The 27,431-nt window shown below is 45.1% G+C and overlaps 1 protein-coding gene across 3 annotated transcripts in view; it reads right to left on the minus strand.

Annotated features, from left to right (window-relative positions):
• Positions 1-7,003: 7,003 nt before the first annotated feature.
• Positions 7,004-27,431, minus strand: part of LOC144717875 (receptor-type tyrosine-protein phosphatase kappa-like) — a 132,749-nt gene continuing 112,321 nt past the window's right edge. For 2 of the 3 annotated variants that reach the window (XM_078593622.1, XM_078593621.1), the window contains 9 exons: positions 27,133-27,287; positions 24,488-24,623; positions 23,805-23,954; positions 21,667-21,840; positions 19,525-19,656; positions 18,149-18,274; positions 16,898-17,058; positions 15,835-15,970; positions 7,004-13,237 (listed from right to left, as the gene is read on the minus strand). In XM_078593622.1, the coding sequence (XP_078449748.1) occupies positions 13,184-13,237; positions 15,835-15,970; positions 16,898-17,058; positions 18,149-18,274; positions 19,525-19,656; positions 21,667-21,840; positions 23,805-23,954; positions 24,488-24,623; positions 27,133-27,287 (1,224 nt within the window). In that variant the 3' untranslated portion in view covers positions 7,004-13,183. The remainder of the gene's footprint in view (positions 13,238-15,834; positions 15,971-16,897; positions 17,059-18,148; positions 18,275-19,524; positions 19,657-21,666; positions 21,841-23,804; positions 23,955-24,487; positions 24,624-27,132; positions 27,288-27,431) is intronic. The other variant, XR_013585156.1, reaches the window with a different exon arrangement.

The raw sequence follows: 27,431 nt of genomic DNA on the forward strand, positions 1-27,431 counted from the left end.
AAATACATGGACGGAGTTTGCGGTGAGCAACTGGGCACATTTATTAATTTATTTTCAGTAGTTTACAATTAAGATTTCAAATAAATTAATGATATGCATCCGCGATTCCTCATGCCGAGGACAAAGCGACCCCTGCCTCCCCCCCCCAAACATCGAAGTTAAACTCTGCCGATGATCAAATGCCATTACGAAATGCAATCGTGCATGGCTTTCATAGACTACGGAAATGCATTTGATTCGGTAACCACGGATGCGTTCATCCAAGCTCTCACAATCCAAAGCGTTCATAAAAAATGTCGAAATTATTAAAACATTAATAGATATATATATACAACTACGACGGTCGAACTGAGCCTGCTGTAAGGAAGCAACGAAATGAGAAGAGCAGTCACGCCAGAAGATATCAGCATCTTTATTTCGAGTAGAGGAATCCGAAAAGCTATGAAGCACTTTATCACGTGCTCTATGTGCAGTATGGGTGGGTGAGCAACGTTAGAAGATAGTTTTCGATACAACTGGATTGAATAAAAAAAAGAACAACAGCACATATTTTTGGTTCTTTCGGTAAAGTCACGTAGAAGGGAAATAATAAAATAATAAAAATAAAACGTAATAAAATAATTATCACGACGTTTCGGCTACAACGCAAGCAGCCGTCCTCAGGTGAAGAATGAAATATACGCTCCAAGCTTTATTATTTCCCTTCTACGTGACTTTACCGAAAGAACCCAGAAGATGAACGTTGGAAAGTGCGCGGGGTATGCGTGGCGAGATGCAAGCTGGGAATCACACCGAGAGGACACGCGTGGATCAGGGAGTAAACACAAATTAGACAATCGTATTTACCAAAATCAATGAAATCACGACGTTTCGATTGCAACACACGCAACCACAGCAAGAAATAGTTTTTTTTGCCGAAGTGGGAAAGAGATGCCGTGATAAGAGGTTATAAAACATTTTCTTGCTGTGGTTTTCCCACCTGATGATGATTGCGTGTGTTGCAATCGAAACGTCGTGATTTCATTGATTTTATACCTACGTGACTTTACAGAAAGAACCAAAGAGTATGGATCCCTGCAGTCACGAAAACTTCAAATCTAGATCGTTTTGACCGTTAAGGAGAGTATGCGAGCTTGGTCCGAGCACACAGCTGTAAGAGAAGCGAGCTCAGTGAGTAAGACTGGCGACAAACACGCGCGAGGCGTCGAACACTGCGGAGATGGAGCGATGAGATTTCGCTCACCGTGCAAGAGAGGGACTCTGGCATCAGAAGACAGCGAGAGAAGAGATGCAAAGTTCATTTATTTCAAAGTTAATTTATTAGGTATAGCCCTGTGAGCCATTCGGCTCTTGAATCGGATGCAACCGCAACAAACAACAAAAAAAATGAACAAGAAAACATCTTAAAGTGACTATGCGCAAACAGAAAATTCAAGAAAAGACAGCAAAATATTGCAGAAAAATCACCGTACACCAACCCTGTGCAAATATCCCAGTGGGATGCAAGTCAAACAACAACAACCACAAGACAACTTAGATTAAGGCCATCAGTCTAACTCTGTACTACAACAAACAAACATGGCCAAACCAAAACACTTTTCGAAAATCACCAAAATAAAGCCATAAAAGCAATGAAACAGTGGTCATAGGAACTGTGACCGAATTTTCACAATAAACGACGTGAACAACATGTATTACCAAACTCTGCAGCCATAGCTGGCTGCATGAGTCACTCCGCGGCAGTGGATAGAACATATACGTAGACGGTGGTGAGATTGTGTACAACTGTGGATGTAAATGCAACGTAGCAAACCATCACACAGGCATCTTTTCAGATAAAACTAGCAACGGCGCGTAGAATAGTGGGTTCGCCCCAAACATAATTCACACGTTACACCCATTCATTTCCAATCAATTCAAGTGTAAGCTCGCCTACGCATGTTTCCCGCAGCGCGATTTTAGAGTTACCCCCCCCCCCCAACGGCTCTATGTTCATATAATTTTGCGTAAATAAAACAACTTTAATTGTACTATTTGTTGCTGGCCGCATGGCGTTTTTTGGGGGTCTTTGGCATGCGCTCAGCCACAGTGGTAAATTATAATCATGATGACGGACGTTTCTTGCCTAATTCCGCTGCTTTGCGCTCGGGCTGAACGATTTTGGGAAAATATCTAATTGCGATTTTTCTGACAGATATTGCGATTACATATTTTAAAGTCACGCTTCAGTTCAATATTCACTGTGTAATAGATTTTAAAACATGTGATGGGGCATTAGCACATGATACCATCAAAATATGAACTGCTCTATATATTCGAATGCAGGGATGATAACTTAAAAGATATGAATTGCTTCCAACGTATTTATTAAAATGTTTTAATTGAAATAGAACAATCAAACATAGAACAATTGTTAAAAGTGAAAAGGCGATTTCGATTTGAAATCGATTAATCGTTCAGCCCTACTTTGCGCCCATCAGCCGAGGCCAACCGTGACGGGGAGGGGTGTGATTGTGATGCGCACGTGCCGTGTGTGTGTGTCTGTTTGTGTCTGTGTGTGTGTCTGCGTGTGTCTGTGTGCGTGTGTGGTGCGTGTGTGGGTGCGTGTGTGTGTCTGTGTGTGTGTCTTTGTGTGCGTGTGTGTCTTTGTGTGCGTTTGTGTCTGTGTGCGTGTGTGTATCTGTGTGCATGTGTGGTGCGTGTGTGTGTGCGTGTGTGTCTTTGTATGCGTGTGTGTCTGTGTGTGCGTGTGTGTCTGTGTGTGTCTGTGTGCGTGTGTGTCTACGTGTGTGCGTGTGCGTGTGAGAGCGGTAGTGTAGCGGTTAGCGCTACGCTGCGCTACGAACCTGGCAACCCGAGTTCGATTCACGCTCACGGTCAACACCCAGTGACGATTATCTGAACCGGTCCTGGGCCTCCCCTAGGTGGACTCAGCCTCAAATGAGTACCTGGTGCGGTGTGTAAACATCGCCGCTAGGGAGACAAAGGCGGTCGGGCGTGGTGCTGGCCACCCACCCCCTCGTGTACCGTTCCGGCCTTCATAGGTGCTCGCTAACAACACTTGCCCCTACAGTCTGTGAAGGCTATACGGGGGATCTTTGTCTTTGTGGGAGCGGTAGTGTCGTTGGTTAGCGCCACGCTGCGCTACGAACCCGGTGACCCGAGTTGGATTGCCGCTCACGGCTAACACCAGTGACGAACATTCGAACTCGTACTGGGCCCTCCCCTAAGGTCGACCCCTGCCTCGAATGAGTACCTGGTGTAGCGGTGTGTAGTAAATATCGCCCGTTTCACCGTTGCGGCCTCAATAGATGCTCGCCAACAGCGCTTACCCTAACAGCTTGTTAAGGCTATACCGGGGAGGGGTGGATCTTTGTCTTGGGGCTGTCCATAAATGACGTCACGCACCGAGGCGGAGGGGTCAGACATTTGTGACGATGTGTGACGAGGGGTGGGGTTTGAGATATGTGACGTCACATCAAAATGCGCAACTTAAAATAAATATAGACAACACGTTCTACTTAATTAAATAGACTTTTTTAAGAAATGTTTTCTCCTACAAAATCAGAGTGCAGCGCTACATTAAATACGCACCACAATGACAATAGTTTAAAGCGATTTGAAGCATGTTTTATTTTTTAAATGGAAATATGCTTTGGGGGGGGGGGGGGGGGTAGAGCTTTGTGACGTCGTATTTGAGGAGGGGGTCTGACTTTTTGTGACGCCGTGTGACTGAGGGGGGGGGGGGGTCAAAAATCGTCCAAAATCGCGTGACGTTATTTATGGACGGCCCCCCCCCTTTGTGTACATAATTCATTGATCATCATCAATCAGGTGCTCCTCCTTGCCCGAGTGTTCGCCAATGGCCCGGGATGACTGCAATCGGTGCGTGCAAGGTCAACGATGAGCAGGCAGCCATGGGGGGGGGGGTGCGAGTCGCGATTGGAGGAGACGCCGTCAAGCGACGATAGCTCGGCGGAACGATTAATCGATTTCAAATCGACATCGCAATTTGAAACGATGCGATGAGCAAAAATCTGCAAAGGCTGCGATTTTGGAATTGTAAAAAAAAAACCTAAATATTATCACTTTATTTATTTAACTTAACAATTGTTTTATGTTTGATTGTTCAATTTCAATTCAAACATTTTAATAAATGGAAGCAATTCATATATTTTAAGTTCTCATCCTTGCATTAGGATATATAGAGCAGTTCATATTTTGATGGTAGGTGGGTGGAGGAGTTCGGGGGGGGGGGTCGGGGGGGCAGGTGGTGGGTGGTTGGGTGGGAGGTGTGGATAGGTGAATGGGTGGAGAGGTGGGTGGAGAGGTGGGTGGAGGGTGGGTGGGGGGGGGAAGGTGGGTGGGGGGAAGGTGGGTGGGGGGGAGGTGGGTGGGGGGGAGGTGAGTGGGGGGGAAGGTGGGTGGGGGGGAAATGGGTGATTGGGGAGGTGGGTGAGTGGGGGGGAAGGTGGGTGGGGGGGAGGTGGGTGGGGGGGGAGGTGGGTGATTGGGGAGGTGGGTGGGGGGGGGGAGGTGGGTGGGGGGGGGAAGGTGGGTGGGGGGGGAAGGTGGGTGGGGGGAGGTGGGTGATTGGGGAGGCGGGTGGGGGGAAAGGCGAGTGGGGGGGAAGGCGGGTGGGAGGAAGGCGGGTGGGGGGGGGAGGTGAGTGGGGGGGAAGGTGGGTGGGGGGGAAGGTGGGTGGGGGGGAAGGTGGGTGGGGGGGGAAGGTGGGTGGGGGGGAGGTGGGTGATTGGGGAGGTGAGTGGGGGGGGGGAAGGTGGGTGGGGGGGGAAGGTGGGTGGGGGGGGAGGTGGGTGATTGGGGAGGCGGGTGGGGGGGAAGGCGGGTGGGGGGGAAGGCGGGTGGGGGGGAAGGCGGGTGATTGGGGAGGCGGGTGGGGGGGGGAAAGGCGGGTGGGGGGGGAAAGGCGGGTGGGGGGGGGAAAGGCGGGTGGGGGGGGAAAGGCGGGTGGGGGGGGGAAGGTTGGAGGGGGGGGAAGGTTGGAGGGGGGGGCCAACATAAGGTGGGCGGCCGACCCAACGCTCACATTGAGCAGCGATCCCTCGATTTGTTGTTGAATTTCTCGCAAAGCACGACGGTTACAATGGTCTAACAGTCCGCGGATGTCTCCGCACCTCCCAGTAGGCGAACACTTTACACGCGCGATGTTAAACAAACACAACAACTGCGTGGCTGCCACGTTGTCGGCAGCAGAGGACCGGCTCCCAGCGAAATCCATTTCTGAACAACTTGCACTCTGCCCCGACACGCTCATGATGCCGACCATTGCTCGCATAGCGCCCACGACCCGCACGGAGTGGACGAAGCGGATTTCGTACCCGCTTCTCAAAAGTTGCGCGCGTGTTTTCTCAAACATGTTTTCACACACTCCTTGGTTCTTTCGGTGAAGTCACGTCGAAAAATCAAATCAAATAATAATCGAATACGTTGTTTCGATTGCAGCACAAGCAACCGTCATTAGGTAAGAATGAATGAGAAAAAAACACGGTAAACTTAGAAACACAATGCAACACAACACAGAGAGCCGGCCAACACAACAGCCAACACCCCACCTGGCTGACTTTACTGAAAGCTTCAAATCGAGTTTTGTTTTCATATATTAGTGGACCACACTGATTTGCAATGAGGCTCTCTATACGGTATAATGTGACCCCAGTACATCGTGGTCCAGATGTCTTGTGACCCCCCCCCCCTCAATTAATTGGGGGCCACGCGACATCTGGGACATATTTCTCCTTTCCATATTAATAATATATTTTTTAAAAACTTTTTTTTTATTAACCTTACTTAATTTTTTTTTACGTTTTAGAGGATTATATGCGGGTCACAAGACATCTGGACCACCCTGTATTTTGGGAAAGCTCAATACCTCGTCGATGAATAGTGCTACAATATTTAACTGCGGTCGTGACTTGAGGCAGACAAGAGACACGTCGAGGGTTTGATATAAAGCGTGGTTTTGTCCACACGCCTCTCTTGCCTGTGTTTTTATGTTTTTACCTCGTCTTTTTTAACTCTCTGGCCTCTCTCCATGTTCTGTGAAGAGGGGTAATTGTCAGAAACGTCACCTAATGTAAACTGCTGTCTTCTTAAGGTCAGAATCATTTAGGGACTTGCGTCTTTTGTCATGTATCCTTGTGCATCACTGCCAGCGCAGTAACACCAAGTAATGTTTTTTTGGAAACATTTTATATTTTAGTTGGGGATTTATTAATGGATAATTCTGTATCCTGTACTCTACAGGGTGTTTAAAAAAGATGCACCCAATTTCAAAGCAGTATATTTCACGATGTTAACATGTTACAATTACACAAAAAGTTACAAACGGTTTAATGAGTTATCAGGTTTTACTAATCATTTTATAAATGCTCTATGTGCCCTCCACCTGCTGTACGGACTACATCGAGACGATAGTTGAATTCGTCCCAAACGCCTCTCAAAGTGTCTTCTTCCACTGAAGTCACCGCTGCCGTGATTCTGTTTTTGAGGTCATCCAGATTAGTCGCTACTGGTGGCACAAAAACAACAAGGTCTTTGACGTATCCCCGCAAGAAAAAGTCGCAGGGTGTCGTGATGTCTGGGGATCTTGGGGGCCAAGAGTGTAGCGCCAAGTCTTGGGGTCCCGTGCGACCCATCCAACGTTGAGGCAGCGCGTCTTGCGAATGACTGAGGCTAGGGGCTGTTTATGCGCTGGGAGAGGCATCTAACGGTAATCATTTGAAACTCTATGCCCCGCCCTCTCTATGCCCCGCCCTCTCTATGCCCCGCCCTCTTTATGCCCCGCCCTCTCTATGCCCCGCCCTCTCTATGCCCCGCCCTCTCTATGCCCCGCCCTTTCAAGTGGTAAGAGTTTCAGTCATGGGCGGTTCGTGGTTGCAGAAATATAGCGACTTCAAATCGGGCCCATCTTTTCAAACACCCTGTATATTGAATGAGCATCAGTGTTGCGATGATGACAAAAGGACTTGCATGATACCAATTCGAAAACAAATCCTTTATTTGGTACACGATAACATTACTATGTACTGTATTAACAATATCAAATGCGTCTGAATATCTAAGCAAACAAAGAAGCGTCATATGTGCAATTTACCAGCTGTAAGCTATACAATCACGAGACGCCAAAGATGTATCTTTTTTTAGCATCTGCAAATGAAATATATTTTTGTATTTTGAAAATAAACTAATATTCTGTGTTCAAATTACGGGTAAATTCTGCAGAAAATCACTTCGTAGTATTATTATACAGTTAATAGAAAAACAACATTCACTCTTGTGTTTATTCATGACCAGCATGATGCATTTTTTTTTCTTACCTAATGAGCAGACTGTGACATATACACCGATTTCTAAACAACGATATTTAAACGATGCTATTTTGTTTTCTATCCGTGTCACATTAGGGGCATTCGAATGCTTTTTTGGTTGAAAACTTAAAGCAATAACGATGGGTCTACTCCTTTTTTTTTAAAACGATGATGGGCCTGCCGCCGCACGCGCTACCTGTTGTCTATGCATCACGTGCACGTACGCATGTATGTTGAACTTCTTTCGCACCGTACGTCGACAACCGTGCGAATCCGAGGTGTTGCAAATGCAAAAACTTTTAACAAATCACAAATACCATGGACATCGGCATTGTTTTGCACACTTAAAGCCTATGCCACAAGGTGGAACTGATGTCTGGCGACCCCTTTTTTCCCTTTGCATATTCATTTGTTTTAAATTAACCTTACTTAAAACAAAGTTTTAGATAATTAAATGGGGGGGTCGCAAGACATCTGGACCCTCTGTATATGTATGTATGTTGAACTTCTTTCACACCGTGCGGAGCCAACCGTGCTAATCGGAGGTGCGGGAGGACAACAAACTAATCAAAAATATGAGGCCAAATGCTGTTTAATATAATGTACCTATATTCTTGGTTCTTTCGGTAAAGTCACGTAGAAGGGAAATAATAAAATAATATAATATATCATAAAAATCACACCTGATGATGATTGCTTGTGTTGCAGTCGAAACGTCGTGATAATTTTTATTGTTTAATATTATTTTATTATTTTCCTTCTACGTGACTTTACCGAAAGAACCAATAATATGAATCCCTGCAGTCACGAAAGCTTTAAATCAAAAATATAATGTACCTGTTTCCTGTTTGTAGGGGCAGCTTCTACGATAGACCTGGAAGTTGATCAAAATCAATTGATGAACTAAATCGATTACTCGAGGTTCTTTTGAAAACATTGCAGCCGCTCCCAACATCATGCCTCCTGAAGGCAGGAAACCACCCAACAAGCCACGCCCAGCATGACAATGCCTGATGACGCTACTCACAATCGAGCCCCCATCCATTATCTTTGGGACAGCCCACAGTTGGGAACGGAGGGGACCACGTATTTCCAAATTTTCATGTTCATCAGTGTCGTCGAGTAATCATATCGGTGATTGTTTATCAATAATCTATCGCTTAAATACCAGAATAGCACAGTTTTAATCAATTGGCTTGGGGGGTTAGCGCACTGCATTGTTCAGGCAAATCTACCGAAATGTCTCCGGCATCTGAAAGATAATACATCAATCGAGATAGTTTGCCGAAAGGAATTGTCCCTTTAACTCCTTGAAATGTTTTTTGTTGTTGTTGTTGGAGAATATGAACTCGGCAACCTGAGTTTTTTTCATTCCTGGCCACAGCCAACATCGGTGGCAAGTTTTATCCGAACCGGTCTGCCCCCACCCACCTCCCTCACCAACCCACATTGACCAGCGTGGAAAAAGTATAACCGTCACGGCATTTGGGAGGCCTTCATTCAGCAATGGATTGACGAGGGCTGCAAATTATACAATCGTACCGATGCAAACCTCACGTAGAGAGAGTTTATTTCACCAACAGGTCACCTAGCTTTTGGATTTTTTGTTTGTTTAGGTGGGACACGAACTTTCCCATCGCATACGAAAAGTGGGCCAGCCGAATTTACAAAACCAGGCAAAGGGGGCTTCTGTAAAAACCTTTATTCTTGACACCTCACTCTTACGAAACCTTGCTCTCATGGGACCTGACAAAGATCGCATGGTAAGTAATAAACACAAACTCAATTGAGCACGTCATTCAAAAGGTGGCATATCTCAAAGCATGGTGCGCCAAACACAGCATGTGCAATAGTTGTGTACGCAACATCAATACATGAAAAACAATAGGTGGCCTGAGCAATCAGAACGACGGATCTCATCACTGACGCTTCGAACAATGTGTCTCAAGTCCCGTCCACGTGTCCAGCCACAGGTATCGCACACAGACGGGGAATCTGCGGGTGGATTGACGCAATAAACCCGTGGCCTCGGGTTATCGGCTGCCATTGCTCTGCTCGTCGCAACCTTGCGCTCTTACTTCACTGTGTAACAAACACAAAATGTTGTTCCTGGGTAGTAAGCGTTATTTCCTAATTGGTTATGCCTCAAAAGTACAGAAAATGGGTATTATTCCCCACAAACTTTGCTTTTGTGAGCAGGACATTGATATTTTGAAATGTACCTATTTTCAATGGAAAAACGTGCGCATTTGTGTCATTCCTTCACGTAAAGTTCTGGTCACAAAAGCAAAGTTTGTGGTGAATAATACCCATTTTCTGTACTTTTGAGGCATAAGCAATTAGAAAAAAACACTTACTACCCAGGAACAATAACCGTGTTACATAGTATTTTCCCACGTATAAAAAAACAACCCCATTTCATAATTAAAACATAACTGTAAAAACAAGTTAATTCTAGTCTCTTTAAAAAAAAACGTGTATTTGAGCCTCTCAAATAATGTCACCCAGGTGCCTGTGGTGACCATGCGATAAAACTGTGCAACGGTACAGCAGCGCCATATAAAAAACAACTTCATAGTTTGCACCGACACGTACAGCCGGTCATCGTGACAGGATAGGCCAAATATCTCATCGAATGACTATATCGGGCTCCGTATATGTAGAGGCCCTTCCCACTGTAGCAGTGGTCAGTGAGCGATAAATTGCACTTCTGCACCTAAACCGGGTTTCTGTAGACCTGCACAAGCAGCGGGTTAATGCGCAATCACAGAGCAGCTCCTCCATCTGAAATCTGGAGACGAACGATGGGAATCATCTGAATGGGGGTAAAAACCGTCGTAGTGGCAGTATCAACGCTCGTTGTAAATGCTCCACACATTGTACACAAAATATAAACAAGTATCCTGTTATCTTACCTCTACAAACAATACAAATGTTGCAAATGATAAACTGATCTAACACAAATACTTGCGTGTTTAAACGTACTCGTACGATCGCTAGTAACTCGTGCACAACCTGGCTAAACATTTCTGCCATGTTGGAGCGATCTTTGGTTTTTATTGTTCTACGTAATTGTGTTGTCCTCACATTTCCACATTGCACTTCCATGTTGTTTGACGATAAATTCAAATTATTCAAAGACTGCTATTGTCGGCGACATTGCTAAAACGTGATACTCGGGGTCGGAGGCTCGTACAACGCCTTAGAAGAATTAAAAAACCACTACCAAACAAGATTTAAAAACGTGTTATTCGTCTTCAATGTCTGTATTTGATATCGTAAAAATGTCTCCTTTAGAAAAACATATGGAAACGTAATTTACATGCGACATTTTCACATTGATCTTGGAACACCTAAATTTCTATTGAACGATTATGCGAAATATAATATCTAATTAAGGTGCATTTGGTGAACATTCTTCGATTTGATCACTACGGTCATTATCATCCATCCCTTTCCAAATCGTCATTTGCAGTTAATTCAGGGAATTTGTTGTGAAAATATGAAATTTCTATAAGTTATATTTCCCTGACCCATCGGTCATTGCAGACCTTCATTTACTAACAAAGAAATAAACAACGCATTCTTCCAACACGTCTCTCCCTAACTTAATTCTCAACAGAGGCTTTATGATTACTACTTGCACGCATGTTTTATTCTCCACGACAAATGGATGACACAACCATAATGTTTTAAAGAGGTGGCACAAAGGTATAAATCAAGGACTTTTTCACAGCCAAAGTGAGACGATATTCGAATATGCTTCATATTAAATCCACATACTCTTCTTATGTACGTTAACATGAAGCCAGAAAAATGCTTCTGAATAGTCTCTTTCTGTTCAAACCCACACCTATGTACAGTTAAAAATAATATAATAAACATGCGTCCATTACAATTGGACTGACTGTACCAATTCATTAAAAGTATTCATAACTAAATTCGGTAATGTAGTTGTCCAACTCCTCTTTCAGACACCAACGTTCATGCCACATTTGTGGCTCTGAACCAGCTCAAACCGATATGAAAGTGAACAGTTTAACATCTATCTCAATGTCTCATAAAATACATTTAGGTTTATTTTCGTCCACAGTGAATCTATAGAAATTTTGAAGTAACTTTCTCCAATACATGATCATTGTGTTCCATGCTGCATTTCTAACTCAAATGCTAACTAAACCAAAAATATTCATGTTCTTTTCTTCACACAGAACGGATGTTTATTTATAATCCCAGACGGTGACATTCTCTCCTTAATTACCTCATTTCAAGACGTCTTTGTCCCATCTACATTGAAAGCAGCCTGCCAAAGAGTTTGCACTGTTGTCCATCTTCCTTGAAATTAGTAAGCTTAACTAGAATTCAACATGACCTGAACCCACACCAATCAACATGCCATGACCAATACACTATTAATTGAACACTGCAGGGTTCCTGCAATTTTGCATAATCTTCGCTATCTTGCCAAACGTGAAGATGAGCCTATTCATATTTTTTTCACAGGAAAATTCCTAGAATATCACAACGAAGGGCCAGCCTTACCTTCATGGCACTACTGTCAAAATTCGGGTTCATATGGACGTGCTGTAGCTTATATCTAAAGAAGATAATAGTTCCATGGGCTTTACCTGGTAAAATAAAACGTTTATTTTTATTTAAAAAGTAATTTTTGTTTTATGATTCGCTTACTTTCCCTATACTTTGCACTCCTATCGTGAGTTTGTATTGTTTGTTGTTGAAACTTTCCTACCTGCCCCTACTAGACATTTGTGAAAAAGAGCATTGTAACTCATCGGATTCCTCCAGTATGAAGCTTCTGACACACACACACATGCACGTATTCAGCGTGTATGTGGTTCGGTGGGTGGTGTATAAACCTTGCGTCTGAAGTTCGATTCCCTGCCATTGCTTACAGCAGTGGCGAGTGATATCTGTACCGGTCCTGAGTCTTCCCTAGGTTTACTCGGCCCTAAATAAGTACATGGCAAGGTGCGTAAAAATCAGCATTTATCCCAACAGTTCGTCCAGTACTATACAGGCGATCTTTGCCTTTTGTATCTACTGCAAACATTACAATACATTGCTTATTCCAAGTTTTGCTGTGCCGGTAGGTGGCTTTATAGGGAAGCTTAGTGGCATGTAATCACGGTAATATTTGGCCAACACTTGGGTAATATGTAAAAGTAAAGCGTGCTTTGATGTTGTTTGTATTCAGGAAATTGCACATTCATCAAGTTCAATATGAAAAATATCAAACCGTACTGCTGCCAATTTACTTATTGTATCTTCTGCACAATAAATCCTTTGCAAGTAATTTCAATGAAAAGGATGTCACGTGGCAAAGCGTGACGTCGTGGCGTTGTGCAATGCTCACTTGTAGTATGCAAGTAAATGTAGATAAACCTCTGAAACATTGATCTTATCACAATAACCTGTTGATATGGTAAACATATAGCAAAAGTAAACAAGTAATACAAATGTAAATATACAAGCAAATTATAAACACTTGATTATATGGTTACATGTGTCGTCCATATTTAAACTTTTCCAGAAGATTACATCTCGGGAGGTTGAATTTCAGCCGGAGTTTCCCTGGGCTGAGATCTGGAAAACAAATCTATCCCCCCCATTTCTTGCCACTTCTGCGAGGCAGGGGGTGTGGTCTGTGGATAGGAGCCCCGAAAAAATTATTCCACGAGAAATTTAAAAACAAAATGGAGCCCTGATCTCGGACCAGGAGCGCTGGGTTAAACCATTCTTCACTTGTTCTCTCTGCAGCTCCTTTCCATGCGAATACAAAAAAGTCTGAGCTCTTCACTTGGATGCTCCCCGTGTGTGCGAGAGCCTTGTTCTTAAACAGTCTCTAGGTATTCCAGTGCCACGTCGTAACAAAACTGGTATTGACTCTGCAAACAAACAAAAATCACACGCGCACAAATACTGAAACAGACATTTGCATTTTCATTACCAATTGTCAAATTGACTTCTAATGCTACACGGATATTGTTCAGGGCCGGCCTCGCCCTGATCTCAGAGAGAATAAGACTGCTCCGATTTGAACTAGATAATTTAGACAAGACTATCTTGCAATCGCACTTAACATTGACAGAAAAAAATGTCTACATCTGGTTGGAACCATGTAGATCACATGACCGCCTCTTCAGCCGCCTCAATGTCAGCTAAATGCACCTGAAGACCATTGCTTGTGCTGCGATCGAAACGTAGTGATTTTTCTATCGATGTGACTTTACCAAAAGATTTGAAGCTTTCGTGACTGCGAGGATTCATATTCTTAGGTTTTTTCGGTAAAGTCACGTAGGTAAAAAATTTTAATTAAAAAAAGTAAAATAAAAAATAAAATAAAAATCACGACGTTTCGGAGGCAACACAAGCTTCCGTCTTCAGATGGAACCGTCACAGCACGATTACTACTTGATACAGCAATCGTGCTGTGACGGTTCCACCTGAAGACGGAAGCTTGTGTTGCCTCCGAAACGTCGTGATTTTTATTTTATTTTACTTTTTTTTATTAAAATGTTTTACCTACGTGACTTTACCGAAAAGACCTAAGTATATGAATATTTACCGAAAGACTCAGAGAGTACGACTCAATACGGTGCTTTTCTCTTCGATGCACAACTGGAATCCGTCGCCCCCTAGCGGGCGAAGATTCCCGTCAGGCGATGTGTTTGTTTTTAGCAAAGTTTCTCATTTATAACGAAACGGTGCCCTCTCGTGGTGCAAATGATCATTTACATCCACAGCCCAAAAAGTTTGCGGCACTGCTCTGCTCAGACAGCTTTGCTATACATTGGCCGACTGCCATTTCTGAAGGGCATTGTTAAAATGTCTTAAATAAAACAAAGAGTATCTTTCTTCTTGGTTCTTTCGGTAAAGTCACGTAAAATGTAAATAATAAAATAATATGTGTTATTTGTATTATTTACATTCTACGTGACTTTACCGAAAGAACCAAGAAGATGAATCCCTGCAGTCACGAAAATTTTAAATCGAAATTTAAAGTGTATCTTTGTTTACCCCGCAAAGCCTCACTCGGTCTCAAAGACTTCTTTCGGGAGGGTCCCGGCAGGTTGTTGCCGTTGGGGGCGATGGTTTTGATACAGATTCAAATTGTCAAAATTTGTGGGCATTTTCAAATTTGGACCATGGGAGAAAGCCATTGCTGTACTGAAAATGTGTATGAAGGGTACAAAATACATATGTCATCATGTGTTTTATATTTGTGAGTATTCACTATTGTGCACTGGTTTCACGGTCCTTTTCTTTTGCAACTTTTACCACAACTTCATGGCTCCAAAAAATTTAAGAGGTTATTTAATTCTCTCTCATTTTTAACCAGTTCCATCCATTAAGTGTTGGCTATATTTGACGCTGTGTACAGTGGGAAAGTATCACCCTGAGAAGGGTCTGATCTTATCAGATGCCAGAAGCTAAGCACGCTTGAATCTGGTTAAGTGGAATAACCAGGTATTCATATTCTTTGGGTCTTTCGTAAAGTCACGTAGATAGAAAAAATAATGACAATGAAATAAAAAATAATAACAATATCACGACGTTTCGATCGCAACACAAGCAATCGGCATCAGGAGAAAAAAGAGGGCTTTTCGTTCCCTCTTTTTTGTTATTTTCTATCTACGTGACTTTACCGAAAGACCCAAAGAAGATTAATTCCTGCAGTCACGAAAGCTTTAAGTCACCATTTAACCAAGTATTGTTGACTTAGGTTGCAAGGTGGCAAGATGATGGCAGAATGAAGAAAAATGATAAATACGTCTATTATAATCGATTATAATCGACGTATTTCGATTTAAAGCTTTCGCGACTGCAGGGATTCATCTTCTTGGTTCTTTCGGTAAAGTCACGTAGAAGGGAAATAATAAAATAATAAAACATAATAAAATACAATTCTCACGACGTTTCGGCCACAACGCAAGCAGCCGTCCTCAGGTGAAGAACAGGGCTGTCGAGAAGACAGCGTCTGAATGAACACCACCAAGCTTGGCAGCGTATATTTAAATACGCTGCATATTTTATAAATATACGCTGCCAAGCCTGGTGGTGTTCATTCAGACGCTGTCTTTCCGACAGACCTGTTATTCACCTGAGGACGGCTGCTTGCGTTGTGGCCGAAACGTCGTGAGAATTGTATTTTATTATGTTTTATTTTTATTCTTTTATTTCCCTTCTACGTGACTTCACCGAAAGAACCAAGAAGATCGACGTATTTATCAAGGACACCTTTCAGGAAGGCCTTGGATTGTTTTTTTTTATGTCTTCTCAGGCAATGAATGTTTATATGCAAGTGGAAGGAGCACCGACTTCTCCCACAACGTGATGGAAATGGGCAAAACAATGAAATCCAGGACACACGAGTCTCTAATTTCAGCGAGTTCTTCACACGGCAAATGCAGAGCAATTAACACTGTTGTTAATCATGACCCAGCTCACAGTATAGTTGCTTCAGAGCCTTATTTGAACTTACCAGAGTCTCCAGCATGTTTGGCTTGTTGTTCCGAAGTGACTTGATGGCGTGGAAAACGTCGACGGCATTCTGTCTCTTGATCATCTCGCACACCACGCTCACGGCACAGAAGGTGCCGCACTGACCCGCTCCATTGCTGCGTCGGGGATCAAAAGTCACACGTGCGACGGACGTTTCAAGGAAAACCAAAGCAAATGCTGCGTAACCTGATATAAAAATAAAATACTCATTTTAAGTTAAAACAAATATTCTGTTGCCTTCTGTACTCGGGTTAAGTTAAATAGCTGCATTATTTCAACTGGCATCACTCTTTGTTTTAGAATATTGCATTTTTTTTGTATCCAAAAAACATTTTATTAACCACCCCATGTACACTGCCTAACTCAACCTACTCCTAGGTACTAGGCATATGAATATATACTTTAATCATTTAAATAAATGCAATTTATATATTATTAAGCCGAGGAATATGGTTACAGAATCAAAATAATTCCATTGACCAACATAACCATTTATTGAATTATACGTGTTTAAATAGCCACTTTTTCAACTAATTAAGTAATAATAATTTGGTACATATGTTATTCACTCTATTCCTGTATCACAAGGGTGCCAAGAAGGTGCTACGTCTCACCGACGGGTATAGTTTACCAGTAGCTAGCGCTTTTGCTTTGTGGTTTAGCCCAACTTAAGCAATTATCCAGCACTATTCAAACTGGGCACACATTTACAGCAACGTCGGCAGACACGGTCTACTCTTTTTCGCGAAACGTTACTCGATCTTTAAACATCCACTGCCGAAGCAACGCAGCGCGTATTTACGGTTAACACACACACAGTATTAACCAGGGCGGCCGCTGGGCTCGAACCGCAATTATCTACAACGATGGCAAGTGTCTTTTGAGGCCTCGTGCGAATTGCTCTATGGGAAAAACCTAGAAAATTATTGTTTTTTTAAAATCATTATTATTTACTGTGGCCATAAGGGAGAGGGGAGGGAGAGACAGAAGGCAGGGGGGGGGGGGTTGGTGAGGTGGTGGTGGTGGTGTGGTCGGGCGCTCACAGGCAGTGCACCACCGTGCGGCCGTCCATGCCGTACTCCTCTCGCCAGCGCTCGGCCGCCAACACGAGGCGCAGGAACGAGTGCCGCGATGCTGGCACCTCCCGCCCGGCAGGCCAGCCCAGGTAGTGGAACTGCTCCACCATGCGGCAGCCATCCTGCGGCTGCCGGACCGCAAAGTGTTTTGCCATTCGTCATCGTTGCAATTTACCCTCGGCCAAGGAACGATCCACTGCTGGATTGTAGGCTTTCCACCACAACTCCCCCCCCCCCTCCCCAGCAAGCGTTCCGTGCTTTGGCTGGCACTGGCTCCGTCATTATTCACCGGCCATTTTCCATCATACATTTTGGTGATGCGTGCCTGTGTATGTTTGAATGTAGAACTTATTTCACACTGCACGTGGCTAACCGTGCTAAATCGGAGGTGCCGGGGGAAAGACAACGAACTAAACACAAAAACGAGTTCTAAAGAAATGAGTTTTCAATCTGGATTTAAAAGTGTTTCGCTGGCCCACTTTTACAAATCGTGTATTATTTGTAAGGCATCGTATTGGCCATCTAAATTAATGGCCAGCCTTAAGCCTATTTTTTTCCATGGCCAGTGGCAACTGGGCCGGCATGGGACTGGGTCCAACATTCTGCATTTCCAAGGCAGCCCGGCCTGGCTGCACTGATCCTATAGTCCAAGATATAGACAATTGGGTTAAATTCTTGACCTGAACTAAGGCCAGTGGGATTATTGCTATTGTAATGATGCAAGCGAGTGTGAGGGTTACTGGCAGTGTGGTACTGCAAGTGAGTGGCTCCTCTCTCTTCTCGCCCTCTCTTCTGTTTCCCAGCCCTCTCTCTATTTTCCCACATTTCATCTTTCTCCCCACTTATCTCTTTTTCATCTGGATAAATATCAAACCCGGGCAAGTGCACATAACTAATCAGCCACCCAGGGATCAGATGGACACAGAGCAATAGGTGTGTGAAGAAGGCAGTGACCGCATTGCACAGGCGCTGGTCAAATCAGAATTTGTATGAGTCAGCTAGACTGCAAGACAAATAATAACAATAGCCAACACTTGGCCAGATGACCGAAGGTAACTGCCGAAGATGACCGCGAGTAGTGTGTGGCCAAATCTAGAAAGAAGAAACTCTGAACAAAAATCTGGTGCATAATAATAAAAATCTATTCTTCTACTTGAATAATAGCAAGAAAGGTCCGATGTCAAAAAGCTCGTGTGTTTTGAACCACGGCGTTCTTACCCGGGCCACGTTACAGATGCGGAAAGTTCTTGTTATGATGTCTCCTTCCATGTTGAATGCCACAAACTCGACCTGGATGGGTCCGTGGCAAAGCATGCCCTCTTCTGGCCAGTACTGAGGACAGTACTGCAACGGAGCATGGCCAGACAGAATTGTCAGAGCAATCGTTCACCTGGGAAACTCAAAACAAGCGTCTTTCCCACTCCTTTTTTGACACAATCCCAAAAAGTTTCTGCTAAACTCAACTTGACAGCATATGCAATAACAAAATGACAGATTTCAGACTTTTTGTTTTAAACATTATTATTAGGGCATTGCTGTTATTACACGATGTTTATACCTAGTAAATGAATATAACCCATCTAAGCTGTGCAGCTGGAGAGCGTGCGGCTTGCGATTGGAAGATTGTGAGTTCAAATCCTGGTTAGGGTCATTAAAATAAGTGCAACTTTGTAGATAAGTCAATATATGGTAGTGGTTTTTTTTTAATATGGAAAGACTTGTTCCGTACCAAAGCAATGTGGAGATGACCACCACTTGCTTGTCGGTAAAAAAAGAAGAGGAACCACTGCTCCTTTGCTCAATTGAGTGGGAAACCACGTTGACTTAGACTTTCAAACATGAACTTCATGATGACACGGTTAAGCTCCAGGAGTGCACATTGTGCATTTATAAATTGGCCACATGAGGCAGCACCATTTAGGGCACCGTGGTGGCGAGATGTTAACTCCCTCGCCTGGTATACAGGATGTCGTGGATTCGATCCTGGCCCTGACGCCTGTTGTATATTTGGAGTATGCGTGTTCTCCCCCATTGTTGCACGGATCTTTCACCGGGTCCTCTGGTTTTCCCTCCACATTTTGAAAAATGTGTCTTAAGAGTATTTTCTCTCAATTTCCACGTGACAAGCCACCTCGTTGAGCTATCATTTGTGGCCAGGTCGCCTCTGTAAATGAGCTACAAAGCTCATTTGCATTACCTGGTAAAATATAAGATACTCTGATAGTGCGTTGTCTTTGAATTGTGCGCCTTTTGGCGTCATCTGGCCGAACACCATATGAGACTAGGCTCTAAGGAAAGCTGTCTTTGGTGTGGACGAATCAATTTCAAGGACAATGCATACATTATCAGAGTATGTTTTTTGTTTGCATTCTGACCGCAGGTATTGTGGTTAATGTAAACATGATTCCTTGTAGAAAGGTTTCAGTTTTGTTGCCAGATAAAGGGGGAAAACCCTATTATTATAAGATAAAAAGTTGAGTTAAAACTACGATTTTACGAGCAAGTTGTGCATAAAACATTATTTCGCATCGCCGTTGCCCACATAGGTTAGCGCACCGAAGCAGAAATACCCAGGACGTGGTGCGCTCTCGTACCTTATTGGAGTCCAGCTCGTTGAGCATGACGATGGAGGTGCAGTGATAGTCAAATACCAGCCGCCAGAAGTCCTTCACGGTGTTGGGCAGTGGGTGCTGCGTGACGATGAATGCCGACGGTTGTCTGTAACTCTGAACGAGAATATAATGATGTGAGAGGTGAACAACATTTCATTACAACTATTACAATCAAGGTTATTAAGTCAGTGTGGGCAGCTGAATAAAAATGTGCCCATCAACCACCTTGCCTCCAGCTTAACCTGATTTAGCAGAATTCCAAGGTCGGCCGCAGTGCACAAACTGAAGTCATGATTGATAGCTGTGCAACGCAGCTGCTGTTGTATTTTTGGCTACAGATAACCTTGTCACTTTTCCGTAATGCAATTAGGCTTCGGGACGGGTGGCGCGCTGCGGCAGATGTTCTCGTCGCCCTGATCCACATGCACGTAACAGGATTTCAGTTAGGGGCAACAAGCTGTTACCGGCCTGGATTGCATTCTTCCATCATAAATACCACTTGTGTACAATTTTTTAATGATGCGCCGAGGTGCATGCTTTTTTTGTCCTGAATAACTAAAATAAAACTATTTAAAACACAACCGCTTGTTTATATTGTAAGAACAAAAACCACAAATGAAAAATGGCAGCACGATAGGGCTGTTCTAGGCAAAGAAACGGTTTGTGAAAATTAAATGCGAAAACAATTGTCTAATACTTTTTGGTTCTTTCGGTAAAGTCACGTAGGAATAAAATAAAATAAATTAAATCACGACGTTTCGGGCGCAACACAAGCGTCCGTCATCAGGTGGGACAACCACAGCAAGAAACAATTTGCTGAAGTGGGCAAAATGGCTGCCGTGACAAGAGGCTATATAGGTAAGAGAGGGGGGGGGGAGGAGCAAGGGAGGAGAGATAGAGAGGGGGGTGTGGGGTAGGGGGAGCTAGAGGGATTAGAAGACGAGCAAGGCAAAATGCCGGGGGGGTGTTGGGGAAGTGGGCGGGGCTGGGAGTGGGAGGCTGAAGAAACTGGAGATGCGGATATGAAGGCAACACCATAAAGCAGTTGGCAACCTCCCGCGAGCCAGCAACATTTCTACGGCATGCGATATGAAGAGCACCCGTCCTTGAACGACGGCCCCAATGTCCCCACCCCTGAGTGCCTCCCTCTCAAGAGTGACAACCCCAAGGGCTTCACCCCCTCCCCCCGTCCATGCTGTTGCCCACGTGGCTCCAGGCAGCCTGCGCACTGGGTGGTGCGTAGCCAGTCGAGCAGCCAGCAAAACTTTTTAAATGATGTAATAGCACTGCCCGGGCGTTTTTGGGTGTTGCAGCGACACACGAACTCCGCTCAACGCTGTGGCATGCGGGTGATGCCATCGCGTCGGTGTGGGCGGTAACTTCACCACCGCGTGCTTTCCCCACTCGCAAGCCAGCCAGCAAAACTTTTTGGTTCTAAATATAGTTACGAAGATGATTCGCGGTGGACATGCTGTGATGTCTGCCAAGGGAAGAACACGTGTGTACATGGCCACGTTTTCCAAGGGAAATGTCTACAAATGTATTTTATTGTGCTACATTTCAAGTATAAATCATTAAAACCAAAGGATTAATTGTTAAATGTGAGTGCAAAAAATCCAATCCAGGAAACCCATGCGTAATACAGCGATCCATTGGGGATACATTCTATGAAAAACAACAACATTATAGTTCAAATCCTCGACAGGTCTTGCATGAATCTCAACAACTTATTACATATTTTAATATTCCTGTAAGATATGGACCCATCGCTCGCACATTATTTAACCACTCGTTGAGAAGAGGGTCATTATAAATCAGGCGGGAATCTTAGAAATGAATAGTCCTGCATGTAACAAAGCAGGCAAGGCAGCGTGGAGTTACGCACGGACAAAACCGCGACAAATAACGCAGCCCACGTTCGCCAGCGTCGCGTTGCACGTGCATAATATACACGTGTGCATGTTGAACTTCTTTCGCACCGCACGTAGCCAACCGTGCTAATCGGAGGCGCGGTGGCTTTCGGACCCTCGTCATCCTCCTGATCTTGCTCTGTCCGAGACGTTTTCCCAGCCACCCCTCCCGTCGCACAGCGGGGCCCGCGGCGCGGCGCCTCCCTCCGCTTACGTCCATGAGCGCCGCGTTGATGTAGTTGCTGCTGTCCCCGTTGATGGTGATGAGGAAGGGCAGACAGCGGTCGGGGGGCAGCACGTCGTGGTAGCGGTTCTTCTCGTGGTTCCGCGGCAGCAGGGCGATGCTGCAGTCCTCGACGCGCAGCGGCGGCGTCACCATATTCAGGGTCTGCGGGGTTCAGGGGACGGGAGCACTGCGGTGTCTCCCTTCGCTCTAACGGCACGGTGCGTGGGGCGCTTGTTAAAAGGTGCAGCCCTGCAATGTCTTCCGATGTCTCTGGGTGGGGCGGGAGGGCGTTGTGGTGGCGAGATGTTAACTACCTCGCCTGGTATACAGGTCGTGGGTTCGATCCCGACCCTGACACCTGCTGTAAATTTGGAGTTTGAATGTCGCTCTCGCCGTGGTCGCCTAGATATTTCTCCGGGTCCTCCGGGTTTTCCCTCCACATTTAGAAACATTCTATAAATTACCACGCGATAAGCCACTTCATTGAGCTATCATTTGTGACCAGGCCGCTTCTGAAAAAGAACTGTATAGCTCAGTCGGCCTTACTCGGTGAAATAAAAAAAGGTTAGTTTGGTCTTGCTCACATCACTGCTGGTGGTAGGGCCTCCACTGAAGGGAGTCCAAGGAAAAGCCTGTAGAGGATAATTTGACTGACTTGCATGCTCATGGCCAGGCATCTCGGACATATCCACACTTTACCCTACCACACACGACCTGCCGAACGACTAACTGCGTGTATCTAATTATGCTGCTGGGTTCACAGTCCGGAGGGGGTAATTTAAGAAACTTGCACCATTGTTTCATCTGCTGGGACCAGGAGTTCGAACAGAAACATTCTTACGTCGTATCCAGTGTGCAAATACGGTGGATGGTTCTGCATTTGGATGTTTGGCCAATGCCACAAATGAGTGTGTTGTGGCTTCGTGTTGGAGGAAACCTGAGCACCCAGAGGAGTGCGACCACATGTGCAAAGGCGGTGAGATGCTCAGCAGTGCCTGTGCCAGCCACCTTGCAGCTCCACGCCTACAACGCCTTGGCAAGCCTTGGTTGTAAATCGCCAAAGTACTATCCGGGCTGAGACCCACGTTAACTTCCTGCACCTCCGATTTAGCACGATTGGCTATGCGCGGTGTGAAAGAAGTTCCACATACATGCGAAACTCTCTAGATCTGATAAGATCGAGTGCATTTAGACGATGCATTAAAGCATAGCATATAGTAGAGTATATTCAAGATGGACTGCTTCATATCTGTCCTGGGTTTAATGCAGTTGGGTTTTGGAAGAGCTCGCAATTAATTGAGGGACTTGGACACAGTGCCATTTATTGAGTTACTTGGCATGCAAGCAAATTGGTGTTGGCTGGTTTATGTAGCCAACATGTCCAGCCACTGCATACCCGAAGCAGCTTCTGTTTGGATATATACAGGACTCAATTTCAGCCAGGTCTGTGCCGGTTGGCAACACTGGAAATAATTATGAACCTGGCCCACCACACCCAGTATACCTGAGGCTAGTAGCCACATACCTCCTCCAGTCTATCGGTGACTTGGAAAATATTCAAAGAGAAATGAAGCCCTAAATGGGTATGGTAAAGGCTGGAAAACAGGAGGATTTGGAGCTGAATTGACAAGCCAATAATTGTTATCAGAGTCTAATGATTGAGCTCTTTTAAGGGGTGGCATGAAATGCGCTACTTGATGGCTAGCAACAGCTGCACTCGAGCAACGAGAGGCAGAGACGTCATGCTCCCAACAAAGGCCAGGATGTCAAGTGGCTAAAACAGACAATTGGCACGGTGATAACATCTGCTTCTTTGCTGTGACCGCCTGCCTTCAGAATGTCACATGGTCTTAAAGTGCACCTAGCCTGGCAAAAGCTTGGTGGTGACACCACTGTCATTCATTGCTGAGTGGTCAATATTGTTGATGTTGTATGCACATGTATGAGTCTATGAGGCTTATTAGCAAGAGATTCAACTGCCACGCCATTGACGACCTCCAGATTATAAGTCTTGTGCGATTTCACCATTGCACCGTGGCAGCTCCTGCGGCCTAAGGGTGACCATCAACCAATTCTGGCACGTTCTGTAAACGCGACGGCCGCTGGCTGCGCTGTTCCCGCCGTACCTGAAACTCGTCCTTGATGTGGTTGGAGCTGCTCTGTGGGTCGGGGCGCAGCATTTCGGCGTACGCCGCACGGAAATCCCCGGCAGGGATGCAGGTGTCCCCACACAGGCACGCCTCCAGCATGGCATCGTGGATGAACACGTACTGCTCCTGCACGCAGGCGTGGGACACGGGGATTTAGCGAGACAAATAACACACACGGCAACGGGTGACGGCTGGAAAATGAAAGGCCGTAATCGTTGCACTGCGTGCGGTATTTTGCGAAGTGATTCCGAACTAAGCATGGAACTTAAAAAATAATCCGAGCAAAAAGATTATAACGATCCATCAAAGGATTGCTACGCAATGCCAGGTTTCTCAGTTGTGCTCTCTGTAGCTCTCCGATGTGATTTCGGGATGTAGCAAGTGCTGTTCGGCTCCACATGCTTGGGAGGAGCTTCTTTAGGAACCGAAACCGACGAAGCTTCTCCCATCACGTGCTACGTTGAAACGTCAGCTGTCACGCAACCCAGGGCGCATTGCATAGCAACATTGCCCCCTACTACGAAAACATGGCAGGGGCCCCTGCTATAAAAAAGAGAGTCGAGACATGGTGAGGCTTTCCCATGTAAATGAGTTTCATAATAACAACAACCACGATCAGAGAGGTATCGATCAAATCAAAGGGAATGCAAGCGCCGTACCTCTGTCTGCACCATGTTGACGCGCCTGGTACGCAGCTCCCGCACGCAGTTGTAAATGTCGATGACGCCCTCGCTCTCTGCCATGTCCAGCATGATGTCGATCACCATGTAGCAGCCGGTCCTGCCAGCCCCAGCGCTGCATGGCACCCGCCACCAAAGCATCGTCGCGTACGCGTCACGTCTCAAGGATCACAACTTTTGAGTGTCTCTTCGCCACGGCCGTGCAATGCCATTCTCACAACTGCGTGCGGGAGCTGCTGATTTTTTTCTGCAATGTTTTGCTGTCTTTTCTTGGATTTCTGTTTGCACTTAGTCACATATTCACTTTAAGATGTTTTTTGTTGATGTTTTTGTTTTTTGTTTGTTGCGGTTGCACCCGATTCAAGAGCCGAATGGCTCACAGGGCTATACCTAATACATGAACTTGAACTTGAACTCACGTTGTTTGTCGTTGCTGTTGTTGTATGCCTGTTGTGTGTCACGCACTCGGCCCTATTTAGCGCAGTGGCAACACTGCCGGCTGCTGCCAAATGTTTCGCGATTGATGTTAGGGTCAGCTCCAGAATCTGTGTCTTTACTCACAGCCTTTGATTACGAAAAAAGCAGCGGGAATGCAATAACAACGTTTCAAGGTTAGGATGAGTTCATTTCCTCTGGGGGTGTTTACTAAGTGGTGTACATTAGTCTCCTATTTCTGATATGCAAACTCATTTAAGAACCCCTCCTGCCCCCTCCTTTCTCCAAAAATGAACTCACCCTTGCCTACATGAAAGTTAAATGTTTATGTGCCTCAGTTACTTGGATTTCCTTAAAGTTCTCGAGTTTTCTTTCCAGGGTTTTTCAGTCAATCTAACCGATGCATTTGGGGTTGATGTGTACAATTACACTCGTCACATTACGACGGCACACCTACTACGAAACCAACGTTGCTGCATTGCTTCGAAACCACTCTCAGATTACATCTACACCACTTACACATCACAGCAACATGGCCAGATAACATCACGACTACTCACGCTATTGTAATAATAACACCACCTACTCCATCACATCTACACGAACACTATCACACCAACGGGTTCATCCTCCACTCACTGTATCCACTCATCATTGTTTGGGACAAATTCGTGCTGTGCTTGTGGCCTTCATTTCACCACTTTTGTTTGTCTTGGAATGGCCTGCAAATTCTCCAAATTGGGAAAAGAATAACAATGAAAAGAATCGCAATTTGGATTCACGTGTGGCCGGTTCCACAAAAAAAGTACAGAACCGTCCCTGCACGACTCACGGCACACTTGTGAAATGGCCCCAAGTGGTCTAATTGTAACTTTCCAGACGAGCAAATGCCAGTCACACTCCGCACATGAATGTGTGCTGCTTTCTTTACGCTGCATTTTCGTTGAAGCAAAGCAAGAAGAATACACATGGTTAATGATATATATGTATTAAATGAAAGTTGACATGCTCTTTTAGAGTGTATAAATAATGTAATATGCATGTATCCCTTGAGAAAAAAAGGGTCGAGTCTCCTCAGCGGAGCTCTTATGCGATTCTAAATAAAGACTTGCTGGATTGATTGGGTCACAGGGAGAAAAGGTTGCAATATTAATGCAACACAAAATCATTAGTGGCACACCCACGAGGGTGTCTTGAGAGATTGCTAATTTTACTAGGTTGTCGTTCCAGGACCACCGTTAAGAATCCAGTCAGGCAGACGCTTAAGCGTGTGCGAGTCCGCTAAGCGATACGCCTAGCGTTCGTCAGAAAGCTCTGAAATTTAATTGAAAAGAAAAATCACCCGGCGAGAGTCGTGGGGGTCATCGCAGCCATTGTCTTTGATGCCAACGCACATCATCACCGTCCATTCTTTACTGTTGGGAGATGCCACAGCTGTTGGAACGTTTAAACCCCATTCTCTTTATATAATACCACCTCTGACTTGAGGTCTTCCTCTCCGTTCCAATCTCTGGGTGCTACTCTCACGTCTGTCTTCACAAGTTGCCCTCATTCTTCATAAGGCTATGATTGTGGCATGGAGGTCACATTGGTCACGAAAGGCACACATTTGAATAATTTCCACCAAATATTTGGCGGGTAGGAGGGAGGGGAGGGAGCGAGGGAGAGAGTGGCATAGGGCTGTCCCCCTATGCAAAGTTGGGAGCACCATATTTCCATCGTATTTTTTATTGACAATCCAATTTAAAAGCCCCCCCCCCCCCCAAAATTAAGAACATTGCCCAAGTTAGCCATTTGAGTTTAAGAAAACAAAATTCGAGAGGTCATTTCTACAGTTTATTTTGATTTAGAGAAGTGTATTTTTAAGTCACTGAAAAACCAAACTTTTAGGTAGGTCACTGCCCCCTCCTCCCCGTTTTCTTTCACCTTTACGTGAGTGTTTTTTCCCCCCACATCTGGGTGATGAATGTTACTAAACATTACCATGACAAAGTGTAGCCCTATCCATATCTGTCCCAGGCAACTGCAACCTTATTTTCCTAACCGCAATACCGCCTTGCCGAGTTCTACACAGTATCCGGTGACCTTTCACCGACTGCCAATTAATTTTTAACTTGGCTACATATAGACGTCACACGAAACAGCAACTGAGGCCGCATTACAAATAGGTCCCGGTGCCAGATCCTCACCTGCAGTGGACAACCAGAGGCCCTGCGTGCGGTGGGTCGAGGGCCTTGATACGGCGGATGAACGCGAGCAGTCCAGTGGCGTGGTACGGCACCCCGTGGTCAGGCCAACCCGTGAAGTGGAACTGTCGCACCTCCCGGATGTCCTCCTGCCCTGCCTGCAGCAACAACAACAACAACATCATCGTCAACCATGGTCAATCCGCTGCTGGATGAAGACTCCCCCAAGCCTTAACTACCTCGCCTGGTATACAGGAGGTCGTGGGTTTGAGCTCGACCCTTGACCCCTGCTGTAAATTTGG

This window comes from Lampetra planeri, chromosome 4 (assembly GCF_965212315.1).
Source record: "Lampetra planeri chromosome 4, kcLamPlan1.2.h2, whole genome shotgun sequence".
In the NCBI taxonomy this organism is placed as follows: domain Eukaryota; kingdom Metazoa; phylum Chordata; class Hyperoartia; order Petromyzontiformes; family Petromyzontidae; genus Lampetra; species Lampetra planeri.